At 45.1% G+C, this 27,657-nt stretch overlaps 1 protein-coding gene across 4 annotated transcripts in view; it reads left to right on the plus strand.

Annotated features, from left to right (window-relative positions):
- Positions 1-27,657, plus strand: part of SLC8A3 (solute carrier family 8 (sodium/calcium exchanger), member 3) — a 170,851-nt gene that overhangs the window by 6,484 nt on the left and 136,710 nt on the right. For all 4 annotated transcript variants that reach the window (XM_010846675.1, XM_010846678.1, XM_010846679.1 and 1 more), the window contains exon 2: positions 17,687-19,532. In XM_010846675.1, the coding sequence (XP_010844977.1) occupies positions 17,749-19,532 (1,784 nt within the window). In that variant the 5' untranslated portion in view covers positions 17,687-17,748. The remainder of the gene's footprint in view (positions 1-17,686; positions 19,533-27,657) is intronic.

Here is a 27,657-nt window from a genome sequence, read left to right on the forward strand (position 1 = left end):
TTAAATCTATTTCTCACTTCCACTGTATAATCATAAGGGATTTGATTTAGGTCATACCTGAATGGTCTAGTGGTTTTCCCTACTTTCTTTAATTTCAGTCTGAATTTGGCAATAAGGAGTTCATGATCTGAGCCACAGTCAGCTCCTGGTCTTGTTTTTGTTGACTGTATAGAGCTTCTCCATCTTTGGCTGCAAAGAATATAATCAATCTGATTTCGGTGTTGACCATCTGGTAATGTCCATGTGTAGCGTCTTCTCTTGTGTTGTTGGAAGAGGATGTTTGTTATGACCAGTGCATTTTCTTGGCAAAACTCTATTAGTCTTTGTCCTGCTTCATTCCGTATTCCAAGGCCAAATTTGCCTGTTACTCCAGGTGTTTCTTGACTTCCTACTTTTGCATTCCAGTCCCCTAAAATGAAAAGGACATTTTTTTTTGGATGTTAGTTCTAAAAGGTCTTGTAGGTCTTCATAGAACCGTTCAACTTCATCTTCTTCAGCGTTACTGGTTGGGGCGTAGACTTGGATTACTGTGATATTGCTGTGCTCAATCATGTCCAACTCTTTGAAACCCCCTGGACTGTAGCCCACCAGGCTCTGTCCATGGGATTTCCCAGGACAGAATACTGGAGTGGGTTGCCATTTCCTACTCCAGGGGATCTTCCCCACCCAGAGATCGAACCTGCATCAGTCTCCTGCATTGCAGGCAGATTCTTTATTGCTGAGTGGTCAGGGAAGCCCTGAAGGGATCAGTATGCAAAGGCCTAAAGTGGACAAGAGCTCTTTCAAATGACTAAAGACTGAAGGTAAAGTTCAGAGAGATGAGTTTAGAGAAGTTCTAGGGGCCAGATCTTGAAGGACTTGTACTTCATGCTAAGGTTTTCCACTGAGTTTCCAGTGGGGACTTAGGAAGGTTTTCAGTGCTGAAGTGCATGGTCAGATCTGCATTTTAGATAGTGCATCAAGACCAGAATGTAGCGAGAGGAAGCAGGGGACTATTGCAGAACCCTTGTGCGTTGTCATCCTGCTGGCCTAGGAGGGAGGGCTAGGGGGGTCCTCTTTCTGTTTCAGCATACAAACCAGAGCTGTCCTTCTAGGAAGGAATTTCCCTATTTTCTTTAATGAGATTGGTTTGTGTTCAGTTGTCTCTGTTTTTTTGGATGGGCACTCTAAACCCAACACTGGGTAGACCACTTCAAGAGAAAGGAAAAATGGCTCCAGCATGTCTAAGACACTCTTCCCAGTCAGCTGAGCTGCCCAGCAAGGTGGACCCCTAAAGATCTGAGATCTCTGGGTCCTGGGGAAGGTCTTGAGCAGGAAGGTCAGGGGTAAGAAGGATTGCAATCCATAGAGACTATTGAACAAGACATCTAGATAGGAAGAATCACATGTATATGTACATTTTTATAATATGAAGAGTTGCTGCTGCTGCTAGGTCGATTCAGTCATGTCTGACTCTGTGCGACCCCATAGACGGCAGCCCACCAGGCTCCCCGTCTCTGGGATTCTCCAGGCAAGAACACTGGAGTGGGTTGCCATTTCCTTCTCCAGTGCATGAAAGTGAAAAGTGAAAGTGAAGTCGCTGAGTCGTGTTAGACTCCTAGCGAACCCATGGACTGCAGCCCACCAGGCTCCTCTGCCCACAGGATTTTCCAGGCAAGAGTACTGGAGTGGGGTGCCATCACCTTCTAGAGGCTAATTCCTGAATCAGGTGTATTTAGATGTGGTATACAGGGTCATGTCTACTAAGAAAACAGCTCTTGGAATGGGTCAGGTAGGATTTACTGCCTTGATGTCTGAATGACAAATAGTGCTTTCCTGGTTGTGTACAGGAATGCTGGGTCATGTTGGGACTGGATCCGGAAGTGGGTCTGGAAACTGTATTCCTGCCCAGGCTTCCACATGGCAGTTTCCAAATCACTTGAGAGGAGAAGATGTCCAGGTTACACACCACTTTGTTCATCCTAGAGAATGAACCAAGTAGTGTGAGCTTGCACACTCTTCCTTTGCACCCTGATCTCCCAACTTTGTTCTCCATCCTTACTTGTCACTGGTCTCACAATTTAAAAGTTCTCCCTTCCCTTCCTGCCCAGTGTCCCTCCTGCCCTGCCTTCATCAGCCTGCCCTGAGCTCTTTCCTTTTGAGCACTGAATCCCCTCCATCTAATTGTAAGCATGCTCAACATCCTGGCAAGAATATCCCTTTGTTCACTTCCTCCCCTGTCATTTTCTCTTCCCATCTTGCTTTCCACACACTCTTGAAATTTTAGAGTAGACATCTGTTTCTATTTCCCCATCACTCATTCATTCACTTAGTCCCTTGCTTTCTCATTTTTTCCTACCTTCTGCCCAACTCTCACTCACCAAGGACTTCTCATTCCCCCAAATATAATAACTTATTCCTGATTTCCCCCAACCCCCATCAGAAAAAATTGATCATTAGCTCCGTGAAACTTCCCCCCCTTGACTTCTATCGCACAGAATCTCTCCAGGTTCCACTAGCTCTCTAGGTGGGCCCTCTTTCACTTCATCTCCAAGATCCTCTCCTCCCTCCCAGTTTTCTCCCACAGGTTTGCTGTCACACCTCAGGCTGCAAAAGTTACAGCCACTGTGTGTGATAAAGTGCTCCATTAAGATGGAAAAGGCATTAAATTTGTACTGTAAGATATTCTGGGGGCTTCCCTGGTAGCTCAGTCGGTAAAGAATCTGCCTGCAGTGCGGGAGACCCAGGTTCGATCCCTGGATTCGGAAGATCCCCTGGAGAAGGAAATGGCAAACCACTCCAGGATTCTTGCCTGGGAAATCCCATAGACAGAGGTGTCTGGCAGGCTATATAGTCCATGGGATCTCAAGAGTCCAACATGACTTAGCGACTAAACCACCACCAACCACCATAAGATATTCTGAGTGAGAGAATGAAAGAGAATACACTCACACAACTTTTATTACAGTATATTGTTATAATTGTTCTATTTTATTATTAGTTATTATTGCTAACCTATTTCAGTTCAGTTCAGTTCAGTTCAGTCGCTCAGTCACATCCAACTCTTTGTGACCCCCTGGACTGCAGCACGCCAGGCCTTGCTGTCCATCCCCAACTCCCAGAGTTTACTCAAATTCATGTCCATTGAGTTGGTGATGCCATCCAACCATCTCATCCTCTGTCGTCCCCTTCTCCTTCCTCCTTCAATCTTTCTGGGCCTAATTTGGAAATTTAACTGTAAATGTGTATATACAGGGAAAAACATAGTATACATAGAATTAAGTACTATTTGCAATATCAGACATCCACTTGGGAGCCTTAGAATTTATCCCACACAGATAAAGGAGCACCATTGTGTTCCTTACATCTGTTCAGTCCATGCCTCTCTTCCCTATCCCTACTACCACGACCTCAGTATGGATTTGACAACCTCTAACATAATAATAATGATAATTATAATAGAAATTATTATTATAGCAGCCAACATTTGTATGTTTGCAACAGAGTAAAGCTACTGTATTCAAAGTGCCCAACATTGAGTTTTCCCACTCAGTCCTTACCGTACCTGTAAAAAAAATAACTTTCTAAGCTATATTATTATGATGATACTATAAACAGTAACTTTCTAACATCTTCCCAACTTCATTCTTCCAGTCCTTCAATTCACTTTAGTGGCTATTATAAGATTGCCCTCCTAAAACCCTAGTCTAGGCTTGTCATTTTCCCACACAAAAGCCTTGAAGGGCCTCTCACTTTTTGCCCGAGTCCAACTCCTAATATTCAAGGTCCTCCTTGGCCTGCTTCACCACTCCACTTCTAGTCTCACTTCTTACAGTTCCCATGTGGGCACCTAAGTACTCTTGTCCTTTCTTCTTCTGCGCTTTTGTTCATGGTTTGCCCTTCACTAAGAATCCTACTGTTCTTCAGTTCAAATGCCTCTTTCTGATGGGAAGACTGTGAAGAAGCAGTCTCTTATTCTGAATTTTGATGACGCAGCATCTGTTTTTCACAAGTCCCTTATATTTATTTAAATGCAGATTTTTTATTATTAAAAAATATATGTATTTTTCATCTTGAGACTCACCTTCTTCCTGGACCAAGTCCTTTCTCTCTCTCCCACTTCTTGTTGTATGGTACCTGAAACACAGTGGCTCATCAATGAAAAATGAATAACCTACCTCACTCTTGAGGCAGGTGGACTAAAAGCAAGAAAGAGAATCTGTCCTATTTATCATAAAAGGAGCCAGTGAAGGAATAAAAAAATCAACCCAGGAATGGGCAATGTGGTATCACAGAAGATGCATTGAACAAGTGGCAAGAACAGTATATTTTAGTTGTTATTTCTTCTGACAACTACAGGCAAAACCCTTTGCTGCTTTCTGGGCCTCACATTCCTTACCTTTAAAAAATGCTATGTTGGATGTGTTGACTTTTAATCTACTTCCCTGACAATTCTGTGTTCTGTGGGTCTGGTTCCACAGCTTATAGATCACCTCCTACTAAGAATGTTATTCATGCTGATCACATCTTTTGCTTCAGAGCTTTCCAGCTGCAATTTGAAGCCCCCAGTGTGTCTGTTATTACATTGGGTCTCTAGAGGTGAGATGAGCAGCCAACCCAACTATCTGGCTGTCTGGGCTACAAGGCATCCTGAGCTGCTTGAGGGTCTGGTGGCCTGAGCTTGGCCCTCCTGTGTGGAGTCCCTTCCCACTGCAACCCTCCAGGGCATTCTCAGAATCGGCCCCCAAATGCTCCAGACAGGTCAGTCTCAAGTCCTGTGCTTCTGCTTTTCCTTTTCCATCCAGGAAGGATGTATTTGGATCCATGTAGACTCTGTTGTGGAGAAGACAATGGCAACCCACTCCAGTACTCTTGCCTGGCAAATCCTATGGATGGAGGAGTGGGATTTGGTGGGCTGCAGTCCACGGGGTCGCTAGGAGTCGGACACGACTGAGCGACTTCACTTTCACTTTTCACTTTGATGCATTGGAGAAGGAAATGGCAACCCACTCCAGTGTTCTTGCCTGGAGAATCCCAGGGACAGGGGAGCCTGGTGGGCTGCCGTCGGTGGGGTCGCACAGAGTCGGACACAACTGAAGCGACTTAGCAGCAGCAGCAGCAGACTCTGTTGAGAGTCTACCTGGAATCCCTTTGCCCAGCGGCTTTCCAAAGGTTCTGCTTACTTCCTATCATATCACTATACTCCCCCCTCTAGGATTCAGGAAGAATCACCTTGAGTCCGTGCCTTCCAGACTCTCAGGAGGAACTAATGGGGGAGTCAACTTCAAGGGGAATCATTAATGACCAGCCCGTGTGTGTGCTCTAAAGTAGAGGAAGAATGGGACTTCCTGATGGTCTAGTGGTTAAGACTCCTCCTTTCCATCGCAGGGGGCAGTGGGTTCGATCCCTGGTCAGGTAGAGAGAGATCACGGCTGCCAAGACAGCAGCTGGATCTGCTGGAAGTCCTAGGAGTCTGCTCCTAGCGCCCTCTTGTGAAAGAAGGGCCCAGAACATCCCTGGAGTTAATCCCATATTTTAACATTTAAAAATTAAGAGAACTAAATGCTATTAAAAAATAGATCAGTCTCCTGGAGAATGAGCTGAGGAAAAGGCACATAAAAGTACCAGTTTTATGACCAGCTTTCCCTTCATGGGTAGGCAGTAGGGCAGAGGGATGTCAGCCCTCTCTCTGTGGATAATTCCGAAAGATAGAGCCCAAGTCATTTTCTCTGGGAACACATAAAGGTGGGAACGATACCCCTTCAGGCTGCTCTGGGCTTCTCACACCCCTGGCCCAGCCCTGATTTCCTTTCAGTAATAGGGAATGTTGTCTCTTGGTCTTTGCTGACATGATGCTTTTCCAGGTTGGTGGAGGGAGACCCCCTGAAAGCTGGAGGACCAAGGTTATGTTCTGACTCCGTTATTTCTTGGCTTAGAAACTCTAGGCAGCTAACTGAGCCTCTGTTTCTTCATCATTGTGAACATCCTCGTGAGGACTGAATGGGAGCAAGAAGGCCTTTGTCCACTGTTGGTACAGACCATCACTTGATATTTGTTGAGGGAATAGTGCACTATGAGTGTTGGCTATTATGAGGCCACACACTCTGGAGGAGAAGTAAGGTGCTCATGAGAGGACTAAGGTAGGCAGAATGAAATGCGTTTAGAGACAGTCTCCCAACCGCCTTCCAAATACTTTGTGGTCCTGTTGGTGCTTTCAAATGAGCAGAACTGCCAGCTCTCTGAGATCATTGGTTGTAACCATTTACCTCTCTACCCCAAGGCTTCCCAGAAGCTTGATATCTCCTCTCACAGGTGCATCTTTCCAAAAACGCTTAGTCCTGCAGAGTGAGCACTGATCTCTTCGACAAATGCTGACACTCACTCTGCCAGGCTGCAGTCAAGCAGCCTGAGAATATCGTGGTGAGAAAAAAGATCAAGTTGTCTGCTCCCATGAAGTTTATATTGTATGATAAACCAGTTAACAAATAGAAAAGCAATGATTCCAGCCAGTGGGGTGCTCTGAAGAAAAGAAAAGAGTGGGAATTCCCTGATGGTCCAGTGGTTCAGACTCTGCACTTCCACTGCAGGGGGCACAATTCGATCCCTGGTCAGGGAACTGAGATCCTGCAAGCAGGATCAAGTTGTGAGCTTTCAAAGATGCAAACATGCATTCCATCAACATTAGGCATGAGTGAAATTGCAGCTTGCCCTCCATCTCCTATAGCTGAGGATCCTTCAGCTCTACCATCTCCCAGCTCTTCACCCTCCTCCAGTCAGTAATTCTTCTTGTCTGTTCACTTGATGCCAGCCCCTGTATGCCAGCTGTTGTACTGTACCCCTGTACTTTTCAAGGTACTGTACTGTAAGATTTTAAGTGTTGTTGCTTGTTTTTTAATGAATTACTTGTGTGAAAAGTTTTATAAACCTATTGCTGTGTAGTGCTGTATAGCCAGTTGTGTTCGTTGAGTACCTGGGCTAACTTTGTTGGACTTAGGAACAAATTGGACTTACAAATGCAGTCTTGGAAAGGAACTCATTTGTATGTAAGGTACTTAACTGTATCTGATTTACATTTTAAAAAGATGGTAGTTGCTGTTTTTCTGGAGCACAGACTGTAACAGATGTGGCAAGATTGGCAGCTTTGCATTAGTCCAGGTAAAAGATATAATATTGAACCTCCAGTAGCTGGAAAAGAGTGTGACATACAGTTGGCACCCAATAAACGAGAACACATCCAAGATTCTGTGGACCAACTGAAAACAGAAGATTCTGATAGTGAAAGAGGGATGAAGAGACACTGGCACCAAACCGCATCAGGCACCATCGTCATCCCAGTAGTCCTGCAGGGTTTTTCCTGTAAGGATCTCCAGGACTGAAGAAATGTGAGCTGGAAAATTCGACAAAATTGGTCAGACTTAGATAGCTGTATAGCTTTAGGGACATCTGTGACTGTGAGACAGATGGAGCCAGGAGAATTAGGGGCTCTAGTGAAGAAGGCCCTAGAGCTCCAACAAAGGACCAGAATGCTCCTCAGTCTTGTCAAGGTAGTAACCATTTGTTGGCTCAATAGTCCAAACTGTTCTGAGTCTGGGCTTCCAAGTGGCACAGTGGTAAAGAACCTGCCTGCCGATGTAAGAGATGCAAAAGACACAGGTTTGATCTCTGGGTTGGAAAGATCTCTTGGAGTAGGAAATGACAACCTGCTCTGGTATTTTTGCCTGGAAAATTCCATGGACAGAGTAGCCTGGTGGGCTACAGTCTATTGGGTCACAATGAGTTGGACACAACTGAGCACACACACACACACACACACACGCACACATATTGATTCTACTTTCGAAAATGGTCTAAACCCTGCCTCCCCTCAGCAGGCCTGCTCTCATTGCCTGTGTTCAGGTTCTGATCACATCTCACTCAAATACTTTGAGAGTCTCTGAACTGGTCTTCCTGCCCCTAGTCTTGCCCCACCTTCATTCACATATCTAGTTTCTGCATTGTTGTCAGTCTAGGTCTCCATCCAAAGGAAAAACAATGATGTTGTCCCTCCTGTGATTAAAAGACTCTCAGTACTTCCTTTGGAGAAGGAAATGGCAACCCACTCCAGTGTTCTTGCCTGGAGAATCCCAGGGACAGGGGAGCCTGCTGGGCTGCCGTCTACGGGGTTGCACAGAGTCGGACACGACTGAAGTGACTTAGCAGTAGCAGCAGTACTTCCTTATTACCACCAAGGTAACGACCAAATTCCTTGACTGGGCATACAAAGCCTTTCACAAACAATTCCCCACTGATTGCTGCAGCTTCTCTCAGCTCTCTCAAATGCCCTGCCCTTCAGACACCCTGCCCACCTTTCTTTAAACAGACATTGCTTGTTGAGGCTGACCTGCTCTTTAGCATGGCTTTCTCTTACCTATTTGAGGTGCAGTGGCTTTGACCCAGTTAACTCATGTTCATTCTTCAACTCCTAGATCCAAAGTTGCCTGGTCCATGAAGTGACCCTGCTGGTCCCAGGCAGCACTTGACCTTCCTTCCTCTGCACTGTCTTGGCACATGCTTCCAAGTCTAGGACTTTCTTTTTCTTTTTTTGGTAATTTGGTTTTCTGTCACTGTTCTCCAGTGAAGTGTGTGGTCCTCAGGGGGGATTACATATTTGTTCATATAACTCAAATTAGAAAAACCTTGCTCACAGCATCCCTAACAGATGGGATGCTCCATTTGAACACTGCCAAGAGTGGGAGAAATCACTAGCTATTATGCCTTCTATTTTTGTACATTTATTCATGGATCTATTCATTCACTAAGTATATACTGAGCACCCACTCTATGCCAGGCACTGATATAGATGGCAGGGATACAGAAATACCAAACAGATAAAAATTGCTACCCTCTAGGAACTTTTATTCTAAGTTCTTTTGAATGTGCAAAAAAAGAGTTGGGTACCTTCTCATCTGATTCAGTGGAAGTCGACCTGTACCACACGGACTCAGTTTCATACCTGTGCATGCATGTATACGTGAATAAATGAATCACAGAGCAAACAAAGATGGCGTGAGGAAAACATGGAGAAGTCAACATAAGATACCATCCATGAAAAGGAAAATACTTAGAAACATGTCTTGCTGAAAATGGGATGAGCAGCTTCATTTTCCTGTGTGGATAAGGGAACTCTGGGTCTTCTCTGTTTCTTCAGTAAAAGTGTAGATTAAGCTAACAGCAGGTTTAGGGAGAGACAGTGGGGAAATCTACTTCTATGGGTAGGGAGTTGATGCTCTTTGTCATTGGCAGGGTATGAAAGGAAGTTAGAGTCCAGGAGGGTGGATGTTTGTCTAGTGTATAGAAAGGCTTTGTGGTACACCCACTTATGAGTCAACTCATGATACACTAAGAGTCCTTCTTTTGGTTCAGAGAAATTCCGTAATGGTTGGAATCCCTGAGATGCAAATGTCTTTCATAGTTAGTCTGTGTTCCTTTTATTCTCTCCCAGGATTCTCAACCTTGGCTGTACCTCTAAATCAACTAAGGAACTTTTAAAAAGTCTAAATATTGAGACTTCACTCCCAGAGAGTCCAAAACTTAGGTCTGGAGTAAGATCCAGATACCTATATTTTTTAGAGCTCCAAAGTTATTCTAATGCACAGCACTCTTTAGCGTGTGACCCTGGTTCCATTATTGCCTCCAATGTGGGGGATGACTTACATGCAGATGTAGATCCAACAGCTGGAGAAGCAGAACTTAAATTAGGTGAGCAAGGCCCTTTCTTCCTTTCACTCTGGTCCCCTTGCATGCTTTGTGATTCTCCAGATCTGTGAAGGACTCATAGACAGCAAAGTCCTCTGGCCTCTAGAGAGTGTGGTAAACCTTTGAGTAGAATCAACAAGCCTTGGAATCATAGAATTTTGGAGGCAGGGAGGACATTAGAGATCAGATCCAACCTCTTAGCCCTCTGAACTGAGTGTGATAACTTGCTAGAAAAGAAAAGTCCCTATATTGAGGGGGAATCCCTCAGGGAGTTTCTCTAAGTGTGTAGGAGATGGACATGCAGACAAATCAGCCCAGGTTAATGTGATGATGTGTGACAAGTGCTTTAGTGGTCATCAAAGGGCTAGAGGAACACAGGGGAGAAAATGACTCAGTTGGAAGGTAGAGGAAGAGGGTGTTATCAGGGAAGGCTTCCCAGAGGAGTAGAGATTTCCAGGGCTGTAGGTTCTTGACTTGAGGGCTCCAGATTCCGATCCTGTTTTTCCACCTTCACTTTTAGACTTTGGCATTTGACACACCAAGTTTCATAGCTCAGCTGTGCTACTCAGCTAGTGGACCTGGGTAAATTAGTAATCTTTGGGCCCAAGTCTCCTCATCTCTAAAACAGTTAACGCTAACTAAATCATTGTGGGATCCTTAGGTCTTACACAGAAGCTATAGAAATGCCTGATGCAGTGCCACCCATAGAGTAAAGAATACTTAATGAAGAGATAGGATTGTTGTGATCATTTTAAAGTCCTTTATTTATATACAGCATGAGGAGATTGAGGCTTGCTGGTGCTTCCTCTTTGTGTGTGGCAGTGCCTAGGAGAAGGCCAGCTGGGTTTTATGAAGTTATCATATGACTTGGATGCCATTAAGGGTTTGGAGGCTTTGAGGAAGGCAAAATGTGACAATTGCATGGGAACAGAGAAGCAAGAATCGTGGAATATCAACCACACATACTACTGCAAGGTCCTCGATATTATAAAACCGTGATGTATTGCAGCCACTGTCCGTAAGGTTAGAGGCAGCGGTGCAGTGACCAACTTGAGAGCTTAGAGCAGAACAAGAAAAAGAGTAACTTCCCATGACATCGTCATAGTATCATGCCCATAATTCCTTGTTTGTCTCTATCCTTCGTTAGAAGAAAATGTCAAATGGTTGGGGATGTGGTGTAGCACTTTCACGGGTGTATGCTCAGTCACAAGCGCAGTGTTTGGTTCACAATGGGCATTCAAAGAGCAGTTGTTTAAAAAATGAGTTTGATGCAAGGTGCTTTTGGTAAAGCCAGATTGTAGGCTCTCCTTGCCTTTGGGGGCCCTCCTTTCCTACCGTGCTCCCTTAATCTCTTCTCTTCTGACATCTCCGGGGCAGTGGCTGGCTCTCACACTGCCCTGGGCCGACCTAACTGAAATATGTGCCTTCACTTCTTTGCCTGTTGTGGAGATGGACCTGCCTGCCATCAAAGCATTTTTGACTCAAAGCAACTGTGGAGATTATCCAACCCCACATGGATTTTCTGGATGAGGAAGCTGATGCCGTTAAGAGTTCTCTAACTCTTTGAAGTCTCATAGCTTGTTGAGGCAGAGCTAGGAAGAAAGTTCTTGCCTCTTGCTTTCAGATTTGGGGCTCTTCTACTGTTTCAGGCTGCCTTGGAGTACGTACCATCTCCAAGTTCATAGTGAGGGCTCCATATCCAGAAAAACTCACCCTCCCTTCCCCAGGCCCTTTGCTTTTCAAAGGGCTACCCAAACCCAAAGCATCTACCTAGCATGGTGGTTAATGCCAAGTACTGTAGAGTCAGACTGCCAGAATTCAAGAGCTTATTTGTCTACTTACCATGCGACTTCACTTTCACTTTTCACTTTCATGCATTGGAGAAGGAAATGGCAACCCACTCCAGTATTCTTGCCTGGAGAATCCCAGGGACGGAGGAGCCTAGTGGGCTGCCGTCTATAGGGTGGCACAGAGTTGGACACCACTGATGCAACTTAGCAGCAGCAGCAGCAACCATGATTTGGGCAAATTCTTTAACCTTTGTAAATTCAAATTTGCTTATCCCCTGGAGAAGGGAATGGCTATCCATTCCAGTATTCTTGCTTGGAGAATCCAATGGACAGAAAAGCCTGGTAGGCTACAGTCCATGGGGTTGCAAAGAGTCAGACACGACTGAGCAACTAACACTTTCACTTTCAAAATGGGCGTGACGATAATACTAACTTTTTTTACTTGGAATATTCAAAGCTATCATAATGGACGAAAAGCAGCATCCTTACATTTTCTTCCTTGGATCCAAGTTCCGATTGTGGCAGCCAAACTACCTAAGTAGCCGAGGTTGCGTCTTTCCTACTTGAGTGCCGGAAATTTAGTTCCTGTGTTTCTGGGAGAGCTTTGCCATGGAGAGGACTCTGCAGGCTCTCAGCCCCTGTAGGCAGAGGAAGTCCAGGAGAAGATGCAGTGTTCTTGGACTCGGATTGCACTTCAGATCCAGTGCAGCCTGGCTGCACCTAAAACTTTAATGTAAATTGGCTGTGACGTCTGTGCAGGGGCCCAGATTTAGAAGCAGAGCAGGATGCGTCTACCCAGGCTGGTGACAGACCCGGAGCAGTGTTCCCATTGGAGAAAGTGGAGGGCGTAGCAAGAGGGAGAATTTGCTCAGTCTGGCCTGGTGGCTCTGTTTTATTAATGATCTGGAAGAGCAGAGGAAAGTGACTTTAATTAAATTTGCCAGTGATATTAAAAGATGTCAGGAGCCACTGCTGAGGACACAGACACCTTGCAGATGGCCCTGGGGGGTTTAGGAAAATAATCCAGGGAAAAAATGAGAGGCCGTGGGCTGAGCTGAGGGGTCAGAGGGTCATCACATGCAGAATGTACCCTCCGCCCACCCTCTTTATCTGTATCTGTTCTATTTCCAATAGATTTCTGACTGATCTTCCTGCTTTGGTTTTGTCCCACTTACAGCCACCCTAAAACCTATCTAGCCAAATTGGTTTTTCTGGAATACCATGTCATTCTCTGTTCAAAATCCTATCATTGGCTTTTCACTGCCCTTAGGATAAAATCCCATCTTCTCAGCCTGGCATATAAGACTTGCCATGAACTGGGTCCTCCCTCTGTGTCCAGCCTCTTCTGTCCCTCCTGCCTCACACTCATTTGCCTGTAATCCTATGTATACAGAGGGCTTTCCTGCCCCACGTCTTTGCTTCGGCTGTTCTCTTTGACTCAGATGCCCTTCCCATGTTCTTTCTTTTTTTTTTTCTCTGTCTTTCTTCTTCTTTTTTTAACTAAAGTGCAGTCATGCTTGAAGCCTCATTTCAGGGATCACCTCCTTCGGAACGCCTCCCTGAATCCCCGAGTTGGCTCGGTGCCCTGCTTGTGTTCGGCAGCACTCAGCCCACACCTTCGCTGGTGATAGTAGGAGTGCCTGTGTGTGCATCTCTCCACCCCTGCTCAGTGGTGCCTTGGAGGGAAAACCCCGTATCATAGTTTATTTTGTCCAGCGACCTCTAGGACAGGCCTGGCAAATCACAGGCACTTGTTAATGTTTGTCCAACTGAACTGATAGAAGGAGAATATTTGGGTGGGAGATGGCCTTGGGCGATCAGGACACCCCAGGAAACCTGGGGAGCAGTCAACTCAACCAAATGGTTGGCTCTCCTGTGAGAGTACGTAGGGCAGCCAGATTGCTTCTAAGACCACAGAAGACTGGAAGCTGACTGGGGCTCGTGGGTGTTCTGCAACAAATTGGGACATCCTCTTAAGGTGGAGTGATTGGGACCATCAACTTTATGTCATCTCTATGTGAGCTCTGGTTCTGCTACTTCTTTGCTTTATACTTGGAGTAAATGACTCAAATGACTTAACTAAGACTCAGTTTCCCAAAATGTAAAATAGGGATTAAAATAGTACTGATCTCTAACAACAACTAATAGGGTTGTTATGAAGATGAAATAATACATTCAAACTTTATGCACACAATATCTGCTTTTAAGCGTTATTTACTGTCACTAATATCTTTCTTGTTTCGGGCAGTTCTGGGGATCTCAAGCTGGGTCACCTCCATGAGTATGGCTTAGGACTGATTAAGAGCCTTCTGGAAACATCAAAGTTCAGTTGGGTCTCTAAGGGAGTGCAGTGAACCACCCAGGAGGTAGGGATCTGTCTCAATCTGTGTCTGGGGCTGGAGTTATGGCAAAAAATGACCATTGGCTTGTTCATCAGAGACATCCCCTCTCCCTCTAACTTCTCAGGCAGAAACCATCTCCTGGCAGAGCTGGAGAGAACAACTAGGCATCCCCCGGTGGTTTTTCACCTTCAGTTCTAACAACTTAGTGCAGACAATCCCTAACCACTTTCTTGCCTTGTTTTCTTTTATTGGTTCCTTCAGTTCATCTGTTGTCTCAGGGAACAGTCTTTCTAAACTGACCTCTGATTATGACCATGTGATAGCACAGTCCCCATAAAAACCTGTTGCCACAAGTGTCTGTAGGACAGAATAAAGACCATGATCCTCCTTAATTGTCCCGGTGGGTATGAGCAGTCGGAGTCCTCGTCCCCCGTCGATCAGGAAAACACTACTACCTGAGTGTCCCCTGTCCCCTACTGCAGCAGGCCAGCCTCTTCCCTAACCTGTGGGTAGCCCACCCCTTTGGGCTTGGCCAGTTGTGCAGCTGCCACTGCCTGTCACCATGCTGGCTGTTGATCAAAGAGCTGCTCCAGCTGTGCCCACCTGCTGTCTCCTCCTGTGTGGGGCTCATCAGAATTCACAAAATGTTGGGTTTTCAGAGATCAAGGCAAGAAGCCAAGATCCATGTCTGTCCACAATTCTCCAGGTAGGTGAGTGCTAACCCTAAGAATAGGGTCTCTGTGCACATCGCAGGCTATGGGGGCATTTTCAGTCTTTGAATATGGATGCCGATCACCTTCAGCCTCTCTGCTCCTCTACAGTCGATGTCATAGCCTTTTCTCCCCCAAGTGAGGTCAAAGCCCCAAGCACCTGCTGGGGTGACCCCTGGTACCTGGACTAGTGGGGATTATGGGCCTCAGCAGTTGGCTCCCGTTCTGAGGAATACAAAACCAAGTTAATCCACAGAGCCCTTTGGGAGGAGGGCCTTCAGGATTATCATATGCACCAGGGTGTGTCCCAGGGGGAACTTCTCTTTGAGTACAAGCCTTGGCAATTGAAAGAGGTCCTAAGTAGCCTCTAAAATCTAGTGTGGATTTGTCTACGAGACCTATTTTTTTCTAAATGGCTACGATTCAGATTGTAAAATGACTTTTAAGAAGGCTGATTTCTGAGTGTGTTAGTCTGCTCAGGCTGCCCTAACAAAATACCATAGACTGAGTGGTTTAAACAACGGAGATTTGTCAGGAGGCTGGGATTCCAAAATCAAGATACTGACAATTTGATTTCTGGAAAGAGGTCTCTCCCAGGCTTGCAGATGACTGCTTTCTCCCTATGTCCTCACAAAATGGAGCGCTCTCTCTTTCTTTTTCTCTCTCTTGTCTTCTTAAATGCCAACAAGCCTATTGGATTAGAACCCCACTCTTATGACTTCATTTAGCCTTAATTACCTCCTAACAGTTCTATCTCCAAGTAGAGTCACATCGTGGATTAGGGCTTCAACATAGGAATTGGCAGGGGGATTGTACAATTCCGTCCATAGCAGTGAGGAAGCTTCCCTACTGCCACATTTATTTATTCCAAAACATACATTTACTGAGCACCTACGAACTACCTACTAAGGATACCATGATAAACAGAATAGGCATAGTCTTTGCCTTTTTGTCATAGCTTAATGGATGAGTTAGTCATCAATCATATAATCCCACAAATACCTATGTAATTTCAAAATTTTGTAAGTGCCATGAAAAAAATTAAAGGAAAGGAGTTGACCATTTTAGGGTGAAGGAAAGTTTTTGTGAGAAAGTGACATTCAAGCTGAGAGCTAAAGCATTGTTACGAGTGGGGGTGCAAAGAAGAAATGATATTTTTGGTCATGGGTCATGTTATGGGCAAAGGTCCTGAGGTGGAAAATAAGATGGTGTACTCCAGGACCTGATGGAAAGGCCATCACTGCAGAAATGCAGTGAGAGGGACAGTGGCAAGAGATGAGGGGGACGAGGAAGAAGGTAGCTCGCGCGAGGCTCAGCAGGTCATGGTGAGGATGCAGGTCTTTATATTGAAAGTGAGGGGGAACAGGATGCTTGGGGCTGGTGCACTGGGATGACCCAGAGGGACAGTATGGGGAGGGAGGCAGGAGGGGGTTTCAGGATTGGGAACACATGTACACCCATGGCTGATTCATGTTGATGTATGGCAAAACCAATACAATATTGTAAAGTAGTTAGCCTCTAATTAAAATAAATAAATTTAAATTTTAAAAAAAAGGAAGAAAAAAAAAAGAAAGAAAGTGAGGGGGAAATGCCGAAAGGCTTCAAATAGGGGAGAAGGAGCATAGGCTTTTTTTGTTTTGTTTTGTTTTAAGATGACTATGGCTATAAGAGAAGATGGAATAGAAAAAGGTCAGAGTTGGAGTGAGTTCAGTGAGGAGGTGACTGAGTAAATTCATCAGGTGAAAAGTAATGGGCCGTGATGGTGGTGAGAGAGATGGGGAGGAAAGTTGATGGGACTCTGTGTTGGACTGGAGAGAGAAAGGCTTGCAAACAGGCAGCGGTTTCTAGGCTGAGAAACCGGGTGGATGGAAGTGCTATTTTCTGAGATGGGAAACAGCAGGGAAGGAGGAGGAGCAAGTAGAGAATAGCAGCATTCTTCCATTACTAACAGTACTCCTACATGCTTGTAACAGAGGTGGAAACATGGGCAAGTTGTTTTTCTTTAAGGTATTCAATAGTTATTTGCAGTCTCATTCCATCTGAATGAGACAATGGGTAGAAAGATAGTTGTAGTTTCAGCTGAATTTCTTCCATTCTTCTGAACTCATGTTCACCTTTTAGTGTCTTGAGGTCAGCAGAGGAGGCTGAATTTCACCCTGAAATCTTGCCTACAGATTAAAAAAACTTATTTAGAATCACTTGCCTGTTGTTTCTAGTGCTTCCTACCACTTGGCCCTTGCAGTGTTTGGGTTTCAAGTTAGAGTGGCTGACTGATCTTCATCTCCCCGTAACTGGATGCCTAAACTCTTTCATAAGCCTGTCTTGCTGGAGGGCTAAGGACTGCTATGGACTGGGCCTTGGGCACCACTTACAGGGCTTCGGTTTAGCTACATGACAGGTAGTATTCACTACAGAATCAATTCTCTTGATTTCTCAAGCAATCTCAGAATTACAACTTGCCTCCCTAAATTTTCATCTGGGGAAGGAGTTTTTCCCAACTGGGCCAACTGCACACAAAGCAGGGTGTTCCATTTGCAGGAGAGTAGTCCAGGATAACAGTTCAATTCAGCATGTACTCCTGTAAACTTATGTTTTGCAAGATTCTTGAGTATGATGACAGTCTGGTAAGGAAGGCTGAAAACCCTAGAAACAGTAGAAGTGGGGATGAAGATTCCTGTTATACTTGGCCAATTTAACTTAATTCTTGAGAACTCTCACAGATAACAAAAGGGTTGGGAGGCAGGACTAAAAGGGTATCAGTTAAATTTCCATTACCAATATTCCCAGCTATTTTAAGCCATTTTTCTACTGACTCTACCAGATGGTCCTAAGGACAGAGCAGCTATTTGAGCCTCCCAGTGACATCTATTTTTCCAAGTGAGAGACTGCCCCATATGTTAGTACAATATGTCACTCAAGATGAAGCATCAGTTTTTATTGGTGGGAACCTGCCATTTGTTGTCCTCCTATTTAAAAAAAAATTTATTTTTTATTGGGGGTATAGCTGATTAATAATGTGATAGTTTCAGGTGAACAGCGAAGGGACTCAGCCATACATATAAGGTATCCATTCTCCCCCAAGCTGTCTCCTTTTCTTCATGCCTTTTCCTGCCTCTCTGATCTCTTCTAGGTCTCTGGCCTGTCAGGAGGACCATTGGTGTTGCAGTGGAAGCCGGCGGCTAAGTCTTGTGTATGGCGTGGTTAAGGCTGCAGCCTCTCACCTCTGCCTTCCTCCATTTTGGGCTGATTACCTTTGTGCTCTTCCTGAATGGTCTTCGGGCAGAGGCTGGTGGCTCAGGGGATGTGCCCAGCACAGGGCAGAACAATGAGTCCTGTACAGGGTCATCGGACTGCAAGGAGGGTGTCATCCTGCCAATCTGGTACCCGGAGAACCCTTCCCTTGGAGACAAGATTGCGAGGGTCATTGTCTATTTTGTGGCCCTGATATACATGTTCCTCGGGGTGTCCATCATTGCTGATCGCTTCATGGCATCTATTGAAGTCATCACTTCTCAAGAGAGAGAGGTGACTATCAAAAAGCCCAATGGAGAGACCAGCACAACCACCATTAGGGTCTGGAATGAAACTGTCTCCAACCTGACCCTTATGGCCCTGGGTTCCTCTGCTCCTGAGATCCTCCTGTCTTTAATTGAGGTGTGTGGTCATGGGTTCATTGCTGGTGATCTGGGACCTTCTACCATTGTCGGCAGCGCAGCCTTCAATATGTTCATTATCATTGGTATCTGCGTCTACGTGATCCCCGATGGAGAGACTCGCAAGATCAAGCACCTACGAGTCTTCTTTGTCACTGCTGCTTGGAGCATCTTTGCCTACATCTGGCTCTATATGATCCTGGCTGTCTTCTCTCCTGGTGTGGTCCAGGTTTGGGAAGGCCTCCTCACTCTCTTCTTCTTTCCAGTGTGTGTCCTTCTGGCCTGGGTGGCGGATAAGCGACTGCTCTTCTACAAATACATGCACAAAAAGTACCGCACAGATAAACACCGAGGAATCATCATAGAGACTGAGGGTGACCACCCCAAGGGCATTGAGATGGATGGGAAAATGATGAATTCCCACTTCCTTGATGGGCACCTGGTGCCCCTGGAAGGGAAGGAAGTGGATGAGTCCCGAAGGGAGATGATACGGATTCTCAAGGATCTGAAGCAAAAACACCCAGAGAAGGACTTAGATCAGCTGGTCGAGATGGCTAACTACTATGCTCTCTCCCATCAGCAGAAGAGCCGCGCCTTCTACCGGATCCAGGCCACCCGTATGATGACTGGCGCGGGCAATATCCTGAAGAAGCATGCAGCAGAACAAGCCAAAAAGACCTCTAGCATGAGCGAGGTGCATGCCGATGAGCCGGAGGACTTTGTCTCCAAGGTCTTCTTTGACCCGTGCTCTTACCAGTGCCTGGAGAACTGTGGGGCTGTGCTCCTGACAGTGGTGAGGAAAGGCGGGGACACGTCCAAGACCCTGTATGTGGACTACAAAACAGAGGATGGTTCTGCCAATGCAGGGGCTGACTATGAGTTCACAGAGGGTACTGTGGTTCTAAAGCCTGGAGAGACCCAGAAGGAGTTCTCTGTGGGCATCATCGATGATGACATTTTTGAGGAGGATGAACACTTCTTTGTGAGGCTGAGCAACGTTCGCATGGAGGAGGAGCAGCCTGAGGAGGGGATGTCTCCCAGAGCACTCAATAGTCCTCCCTTGCCTCGGGCTGTCCTGGTGTCCCCTTGTGTGGCCACAGTCACCATCTTGGATGATGACCACGCGGGCATCTTCACTTTTGAATGTGACACTATTCATGTCAGTGAAAGCATTGGTGTCATGGAGGTCAAGGTTCTGCGGACATCAGGTGCCCGGGGCACAGTCATCGTCCCCTTTAGGACAGTAGAAGGGACCGCCAAGGGTGGTGGTGAGGATTTTGAAGACATATATGGGGAGTTGGAGTTCAAGAACGATGAAACCGTGTAAGTAACCCTTCCATAGTCCATCTGCCTCCATCCCTTGTCACCCCCTTCTCTCTTGCCCCATGCTTTAAAACTTTTCCTTATACTCATGTTAATGTCAAACTTTGGTTCCGTCACAGGTATGCAAGATCAGCAGACACTCCTGCCAGGTTCTGCTTCCCAAATCTCCTTCAGTTTTCTCTCTTTAAATTGTTTTCGGGCAAGGAATGCCGTGCAGGATCTAAGCACACAGGACCTAAGAACGTTTTGTCCACTGAAACTCAAAATGATAACTGGTGGGGGTGTGGGATGATGGAAGTTCTGCTGTCAGATTTGGGGAGAGTCTTGTGATGAAGCAAGATCTAGGAGACTGCTTGGGTCTCTCCTTCCTCCTCTTCTCAGGCCAAGGGCTTACATGAGCTTTGAAGGCAGTCCTTTCCATTCTGAATCAGTGATAGTCCAAGCTGGACATCCTCAAGAACGTGAGTGGCATTGGCTTATGTTTTTCCAGTACCATAATGCAGTTGTATTATATAAGCAGATTTCAGGCACCTTTCCTTCATCTGGAAATTGCAAAATTGATTGAAACTTGGCAGTCTCTTTAAGCATCAATAGGCTTATTATGGTGTGAGGCTTGTCCAATCTAGGTGAAATGAATCAATATGGCTTGAGTCCTGGAGGTATCTTAGAGAAGCAGAGCTCCCAGGGCAGCGGCCACCAGTCTTTAGTCACAGGTCTAAGCTCTAGAATCTGGCTAAGCAGTGGAGGAGAAGCCTCTTAGGAATTGTGGGAAAAAATACATCTTCTGCGTGGTCATCTCTTTTCACAGTCCAGAGTTCTCCTAAAACACTTCCCAGGTCACTGGCCCATTTAACCCTTCAGACACTGTGGGTCTTACGTTTCTATTGCCTCTGTCACTCTGAGGCCTCTCTGCATTGAAACGTCTTGTACTGGGTGTTCTGTCCTGTTCTCGGATGGATATCTCTAAAGAATAAAGCAGACTGACTCTTCCCAGGAGACCAGACTTTCCAGGGTTGTCAAGAAGGAAGGGGATGAGAAAGGGGAACCTTGTCTCAGAATTGCTGCTCATATCCACAAGCAATTAGCAGTAGCAGGGGATGATAGGAGGAACCAAAGGGACACATGTAGGAAGTGGGAGATGTCAAACTGCTCCAAGAACCTGCTAAAAACACTTTCAATGGGAAATGAAAGCTCTCATCTGTAAAGTGGGAAGAGCAATACTTTCCTTGCCTCGAGGTGGGCTCTTCTTTGCTGTTCCTCCCAGCTCTAGAATCTTCTGAAAAATAGACATAGGCGCTCAGTGTAGGTCATAACCGCACCAGCCAGATGGAACAGGGGGATACTGTCCCCTGAAATGAAATAGCCATTGACAGATTGATTTATTAGAGCCCTGTTTAGTTATTTTGCGGGAAAGGATAATCTCTTTTTAGCATTAATAAAAACCTGTGCCTTTCTAGAGAATACTCTCCCTTTCGGTGTGCTCTGGGGAGGATGCTTATACATACAAATGAAGGCCCTCACGGCGAGGAAAACCCCTATGAAATTTCATGCGTATTTATGGCAATGTCAGTAGATAAATTACTGTCAGGCACTAAATGACATCAGCATTGGCCATAACTGGAGAGACTTGCGGTCCCTCCCATTCAGTACCAATTTGCTGAGGGCACCAAAGAGTAGTATTTTGAGAGATCAGAAGTTGGGATCCCAATTTCTTCACCTCATTAGTAATCAACTGTGCGCCTGGGATCTCCAAATATGACTAAACCCTCCTCAAGCTGTCTTCAGCTTGATTACTGTCTTGGTGTAAATGAGCCTCATGAATGATCACTTCTGGGTAATATTGGTTATACATATGTATGAACTTCTACACGTTTGAGATGCTGGCCCAGGTATTCTAAGGTTTCCCATCTTTTCCTTTGCATTATTTTTTTAGACTTCAGTAGAATTTAGACTACCCTCTTGGCCTTCTTCACTGCAGAAGAATGAGTCCAAAACCTGCTAATCTATTATCACAAAAGGAGGCCTACTTTTGATACTTTAAATTGTAATTTTACAGCTAGAGACAGTATGATACAGCAAGAAAACCACGGGCTCTAAGTATAGTACTCTGTGGATTAGGATTCTGACTCTAGTACTGATTTAACCACATTGGGGAAATTTGATTAATTTATGAGATTTTTCCCCCATTGATAAAAAGGAGATCATAATGTCACTCTAGCAGGTCTATTATAATGATTCATGATACTGTATGCAATATTCCCTGTACATGATATGTACTCAGTAAACAAACTCATTAATAGTAATACTGATGAATTAACACTAGTCTTCAGAAGACACCACTGAGGTAATCAGGTTACTTGATTTTCTGTGTCACCCTAATTAATAAGCATGCTAGTTTTTTGGTTACCATGAAGGATACTATTCTAAACTCATAAAATGTTGGAGCAAGAAAGGACCTTAGAATATCATCTAGATATTCTAGAGTAGTGTTTCTCAAATTTTAATGTGCTTGTGAACCAGCCAGGCATCTTGCTAAAATGCAGATTATGACTTCCAATATCTAAAGTAGGGCTTGAGATTCTTCATTTCTAACAAGCTCCAGATGCTTCTGCTTCCCAGAGCTGAAAGGCCCTAAAGCTCTTGACCAAACCATGAAGCCTAGGAAGGAAAGCGGCTTTTCAGATGAGTTGCATGACTGGATCATGAATGCTTGCTTTCCAGTGTCAGTGTTCAACTCCATCTTAGCTCGGGTCTAGCTCTTAGCCGAGACCCTGCTAACTGCAGGAACAGTCTGAACCCTGAAATTGAAACCTTCGAGGGACTCAGACAGAAGCTGTGTGATGCCTGGAACAATTTCCCTCTCTGCGCCTTCTCTCTCCGTGTAGCTTTGTTTTCCCACCAAGCCCAGTGGCACCGTCACTTCTGCCCTCACCACAATGCTCTGAATCTTCAGAACGAAGCCAGGCCTATGTCCGTGAATTCATTCATTTGGTTTTATGCTTTGCTTCTTCAAATGTGTCCTCAGCACCATGGTAGGATGGAAGAACAAGCTCTGGTGTCTGACAAACAGGTGTGAATCCATCGAGCATCAGCTGTTTAACTTTAACAAGTCATTTCAGCTTCTGAGTCCCAGCGATTTTGTTGCAATGCTAGGAACAATAATACCTATCCTTCGAGATTATGATTAGTACCACATACAGATAGTAAGAAAATGCATGTTAGCGGAGTGCCTAAGTGCATCAAAAGTGCTCAGTCACTCAACGGACATTTATTAAATATCTGCTACATCCTAGGTACATTACTAGTACTGGAGAGAAATAAGTGACCAAGATAAGGTGGCATTTTAACTCCCAAGGATCTTATTCTCCAGTGGAGAGGATACAAGGTATACAGACAAATCAAAACAGGTGGGAGAAGTATAGTTTGAGATTAGCTCAATAAAAGGGGAATGAAAGCTTCTCCTTCTGTGTGTGACACCACTAAAGTTTCAAAGTCACCTTCATTAAAGATATAGTAGTGAAGTAGGTGAAGTGTGGGGGTGGGTACATAATTACTTTAAACCCACGTTACAATAAACTCGTGATATTTGAGAAGGATACTACTGACATCTTTGTGGTCTGGAAGAATCCTGGTAGTTTGTGACTACTACTGTAGCACATCCTGGGGATTATGGCCTCCGAGCCACCTGCACATTAATCTCACTCACTGAACACGTGACTCACTCCTGTACACCAGACTCACAGAGCGCCTCTGCAAAAATAAGATTATTACAGCTCATTGACCTTTGGGGTCTCTGGGAATAGCCAAAGCCTCAGATGTCAAATATGCAAATGGCAAGATCTACTCTAATTAAATAGAGTGGGCCTCCTTCAAAGAAGAATGGAGTGTAAGCTGTACCCCACATTTCCCAAGCAAATACAGAATGTTGAAACTGGAAGGTATCTGTCCTCCCAGTTTTACAAATTATGAAATGTGAGAATCTGAGATGCAAAGCAACTTGTCCAAGATCACACAGATAGATATGATAGAAAGTTGGACTTTAGAAAGGACTTTTTTGGATGCTGCTGATTTAATGTCTCCCCTGAAACCCACTCCAGTGTGCTTGCCTGGAGAATCCCAGGGGCGGGGGAGCCTGGTGGGCTGCCGTCTCTGGGGTCGCAGAGTCAGACACGACTGAAGTGACTTAGCAGCAGCAGCAGCCTCCCCATTTGGACTTTTCCATTTTATTTTTATCCATCAAAATGTTAACTTTGGAAAGAATATGGAAATTTATGGGTGAAAGATGCCTTGGAAGGACACATCCAGGAGTGTTTTTGTGAGTAATGTCTTAACTACTACTAATAATATATTATGGACTATTTTTAATCTTTTGATTCACCTTGAAACTGTTAAGGAAGGAAAATATTGAACTCATAGAAAAAAATTTTAGAAGGTTTATCTTAGTGATCTCTTGCTGAAAAAAGTGACAAGTGTAGCTGAGACATCTCTTGGTGATGGTTAACTTCAGGCTAGACCTTGTTCCATGAAATAGTGCAGTATTTTTTTCAGAATTATGCAGGCCATTCTCTTCCAGGGGTGCTTTCTCTGTAAAGTTTTAGCCAAAGGCATCTTCCCATCAAAACCTATACAAATAAGGAATTACCCAGGATCCAATTTTCACATTCTCCAACTTGACTAAACACAGTCAGGTTTTTTGCTTTTTCTTTGGCTCAGCAGAGTAATAGGATAGTTTTTATCTGGTCGCAGAGGAAGATAAGGGCCTTCCTAGGTAGCACTAGTGGCAAAGAACCCTCCTGCCAATGCAGAAGACATAAGAGATGCGGGTTCAATCCCTGGGTTGGGAAGATCCCCTGGAAGAGGATATGGCCACCCACTCCATGGGATTCTTGCCGCAAGAATCCCACGGACAGAGGAGCCTAGCGGGCTACAGTCCACAGAGTCGCAAAGAGTTGGATACGACTGAAGCGACTTAGCATGCATGCATGCATAGAGGAGGATCATTTGTTTCTAGAATGTCCTTTCTGCACTTGAGAAAAATCAGAAGCTGCACGCTTAGCACGGGCAGAAGTGCAGTGGAGGTAGAGATATTTCCCCCTTAGCTGGAATCCTTTTCTTTCTCCTTTCTGCAGCCTGCAGTGCTGATTTCCAGTAACATGCTCTCTTTGTAGTTGTAGGTAAACAGTCCATCCACAGAGCCATGGCTTCATGGAACTCACAGTGGAGCTATGTCCTTGACTCAGAGTGATCCTGAAGACAGGAATCCTTGTTTAAGTGAATTGTTAAATGGGGGAGGGGAGTTTAACAGAATAGTGGAACATTTCGGATAGGGTTGTTCAACTACAATTTCCTCTCTTTGGGACACAAAGGAATGATTAGAGGCTATGTGGACTCTTCAGCAGAACTTTGGATGTTGTGCCCAGAAAGGTCCCAGGTCTTGGTAAATTTTTTTTTCTTTTCTTAATTAGTAAAATTGCCCAAGAATGTCAAGGAGTGACATATTCCAACTTCAGGATCCATAAAGCATGCCAAATATACTTAAACCTTATATATCCATAAGGATCGCCAGCAAGTCCAGAGCCTTCCTGGTTTATTTGTTTTAGGGTCTAAGGGTGCAACATCCTTGGCAGTACTGGATCGGGCAGCACTCTCTCTGCTTGACTTGGTCAGGGACCATAGGTAACAGAGCATTCAGTGTGCCTGCCCTGGGTCTTCTCACTTTGGTCTGCCCGCTGTATGAGAAAATTCAGGGTGTGCAGAGTTGGAGACTCCACCAAGGAGACTGTCAGGTTGGGTTTGAGGAGAAAGGCACAACTGTGGTTGGAGATGGTCACATGACCAGCCAGTCAGAAAATGAAACGGTCTCAGCCTCAAAGCAGGCTCCCCTGAGCATTGCTTGCAATGATGCTAGTTGGGGCTTTAGGCAATAATAAAGGAATAACAATAAAGATCCTGCCATGGGCCTTGCTTCGTTTGTCTCAACTCTTCTGGCTCTTCAGGTCAAAGTTTTCTCATTCACTCACAAGCGTGATAAAAAGGGATACTTGGGGAAAGTGAGATGGGTGAGTGGGGAGGACTCTTCCTTGTCATCCAGCTTTCATCAACTTTCCAGCTGTGTTTGGGTCGTGCATGAGCACTCATTCCTTCCCCATCCTTGGGCTGTGCCCCCATCAACTCCGCTAGGAATAGAGTAGAATTTAGTGCTACGGTCTTCAGTTTATTCAAGGTGTTTATTTTCTTGTCCTTTTAAAAGAGAAACTAACCTGTGCTTCCAGAACCAATCAGAAGTCCTAGTGTAGAGCAGTATGTAACTAATAGTTGGAGAGAGAGAACTCCTTGACCTACACACAGAGCAAAATCCCTGTATTTAAATTCTGCACCATCCAGAAGCATCTTGTAGGAATCATATGCTTTGAGGATTTTGCTAAAAGGCCATGAAGGAAAGCACTAGGTAAACATTTGTAGCTGATGTGATAGTTATCATTCATAGGAATTACAGTCCCACCCTACCATCGCCACATACACAAATAGGAAGTTATCTGGCTAAGTAGAGAAGAAGATAAAGTTGAAGTAAAATTTATTCATTATGGAAAAATCTGTTTCTCTAAAATTGAGTCATCACTTGGTGAGTGTATATATTTGAGTTCAGTTTTCAATGTGGCAGCATGCTGACCCTTACTAGTGAAGGGTCGGCATGGCATGGACACAGCCTGGTTAACCTGCTCTTGCCTGAGCCCAGTTCACTTACCATTTGGTGATAAGGATTCATGAAGAACCAGTTAGTTATAATGCAGACAACTCTTTAACATGGATACTTTAGTTGGTACTTTCAAAATGAGTGACATCTTGATAGTAGCTTCCTATTCAGAATATGGCTGTGGAGCAAGTTATGGATTAGAGATGATGAATTCTGCCATTTCTTTGCAGTAGTCCATCTTTTTCCAGAGCCCTTGGTCTTGATTGGTCTGCCTTTTGGTTTCCTTCTTGTGTGTCCTGTGTGATTTCTCCTTGGGACCCTCCTGACCCCCTGACCCTCTCTTTCTGAGCTGCAGTCATGGAAGGTGTACCATACCACCATCCCTAGGGCTAAGCCTGGACCTGACTGCAGACACTTTACGTGTTCACTCTGTTTCCCTGCTTGCACCTCCCTTTTGGCTTGGCTGCTTTCTCTTGCACATGCTCTCTTCTGGACATCCTCGGCTGCACCCTTCTTTCTTTACCGTCTGTGCTCCAGGGGCCGCTGATGCTCAGGCCATGTTTGCTGCTCCTGCTCGAGCTCAGTGACTTCCTTCTCACGCCCTTTAGTCCCATCTCCCGTCTTACTCTTATTCTGTTCCCTACATCTGCCTCATTCACACTCTTGGCTTCTGTGTTTGGACCGCCTTCTGTCTACTGTCTAATCTGTGATTTCTTTGAGTGACCGAGAGTGTGCTGTGGGTATCCCTCAAGAAAGCCTGGCATTTGGACAGAAAGAACTAGCCTCATGATAGTACCAAGAAGACTGATATCTCCCAGGAAACAGACCACTCACTCTGGTGCTCTTTTTTTTTTTTGCCTTCACCACATAGTATTTGACTTTTAAGACTAGAAGGTTGAATTGTAAGGATCCAGCATAGGCTGGAACTGGTATCAGAAAGGCATCAGAGCCTTAGGGACCACCTTCTCTGTCTAACACGCTCCCTCTCAGCCACATGGTCTCTGTCTCCTGGCATCTCTGCCCTCTCTGTGGTCTTCTCCCTTATCACTTCAATGAAACCTCACAGCCCAACAGCCCTATTTCCTACCTGAAAAGATCTTTCTATTCTTCTATCTCAGATTCTCAGATTCTCAGGGGAGGGACTCTGTTGTTTCCCTCCCCCACCTCCACCCTTCCCCATCCCTCAAGTTAACTCTGTCAAAGGCCACTGGCCAGATAGATATTGGTTACCCTGGGTTAAGACATGTTTCCATGTCCATCCCCAACTTGATGCTTAATCTGCCATAGTTGGGTGGTGGGGTGGGAAAATGAAGCTGCCCAGGGGTCTCGATGGTGAGCTAACGAAGCAACTGTGTCTCTAAGTGATGGACAGTGTCACTTAGAAGGAAGTCCTGGGCAAAACAGTCTTCTGTCACCTCAAAACTGACACAG

The sequence above is a fragment of the Bison bison genome, unplaced genomic scaffold, assembly GCF_000754665.1.
Source record: "Bison bison bison isolate TAMUID 2011002044 unplaced genomic scaffold, Bison_UMD1.0 scf7180017864239, whole genome shotgun sequence".
Lineage (NCBI taxonomy): Eukaryota > Metazoa > Chordata > Mammalia > Artiodactyla > Bovidae > Bison > Bison bison.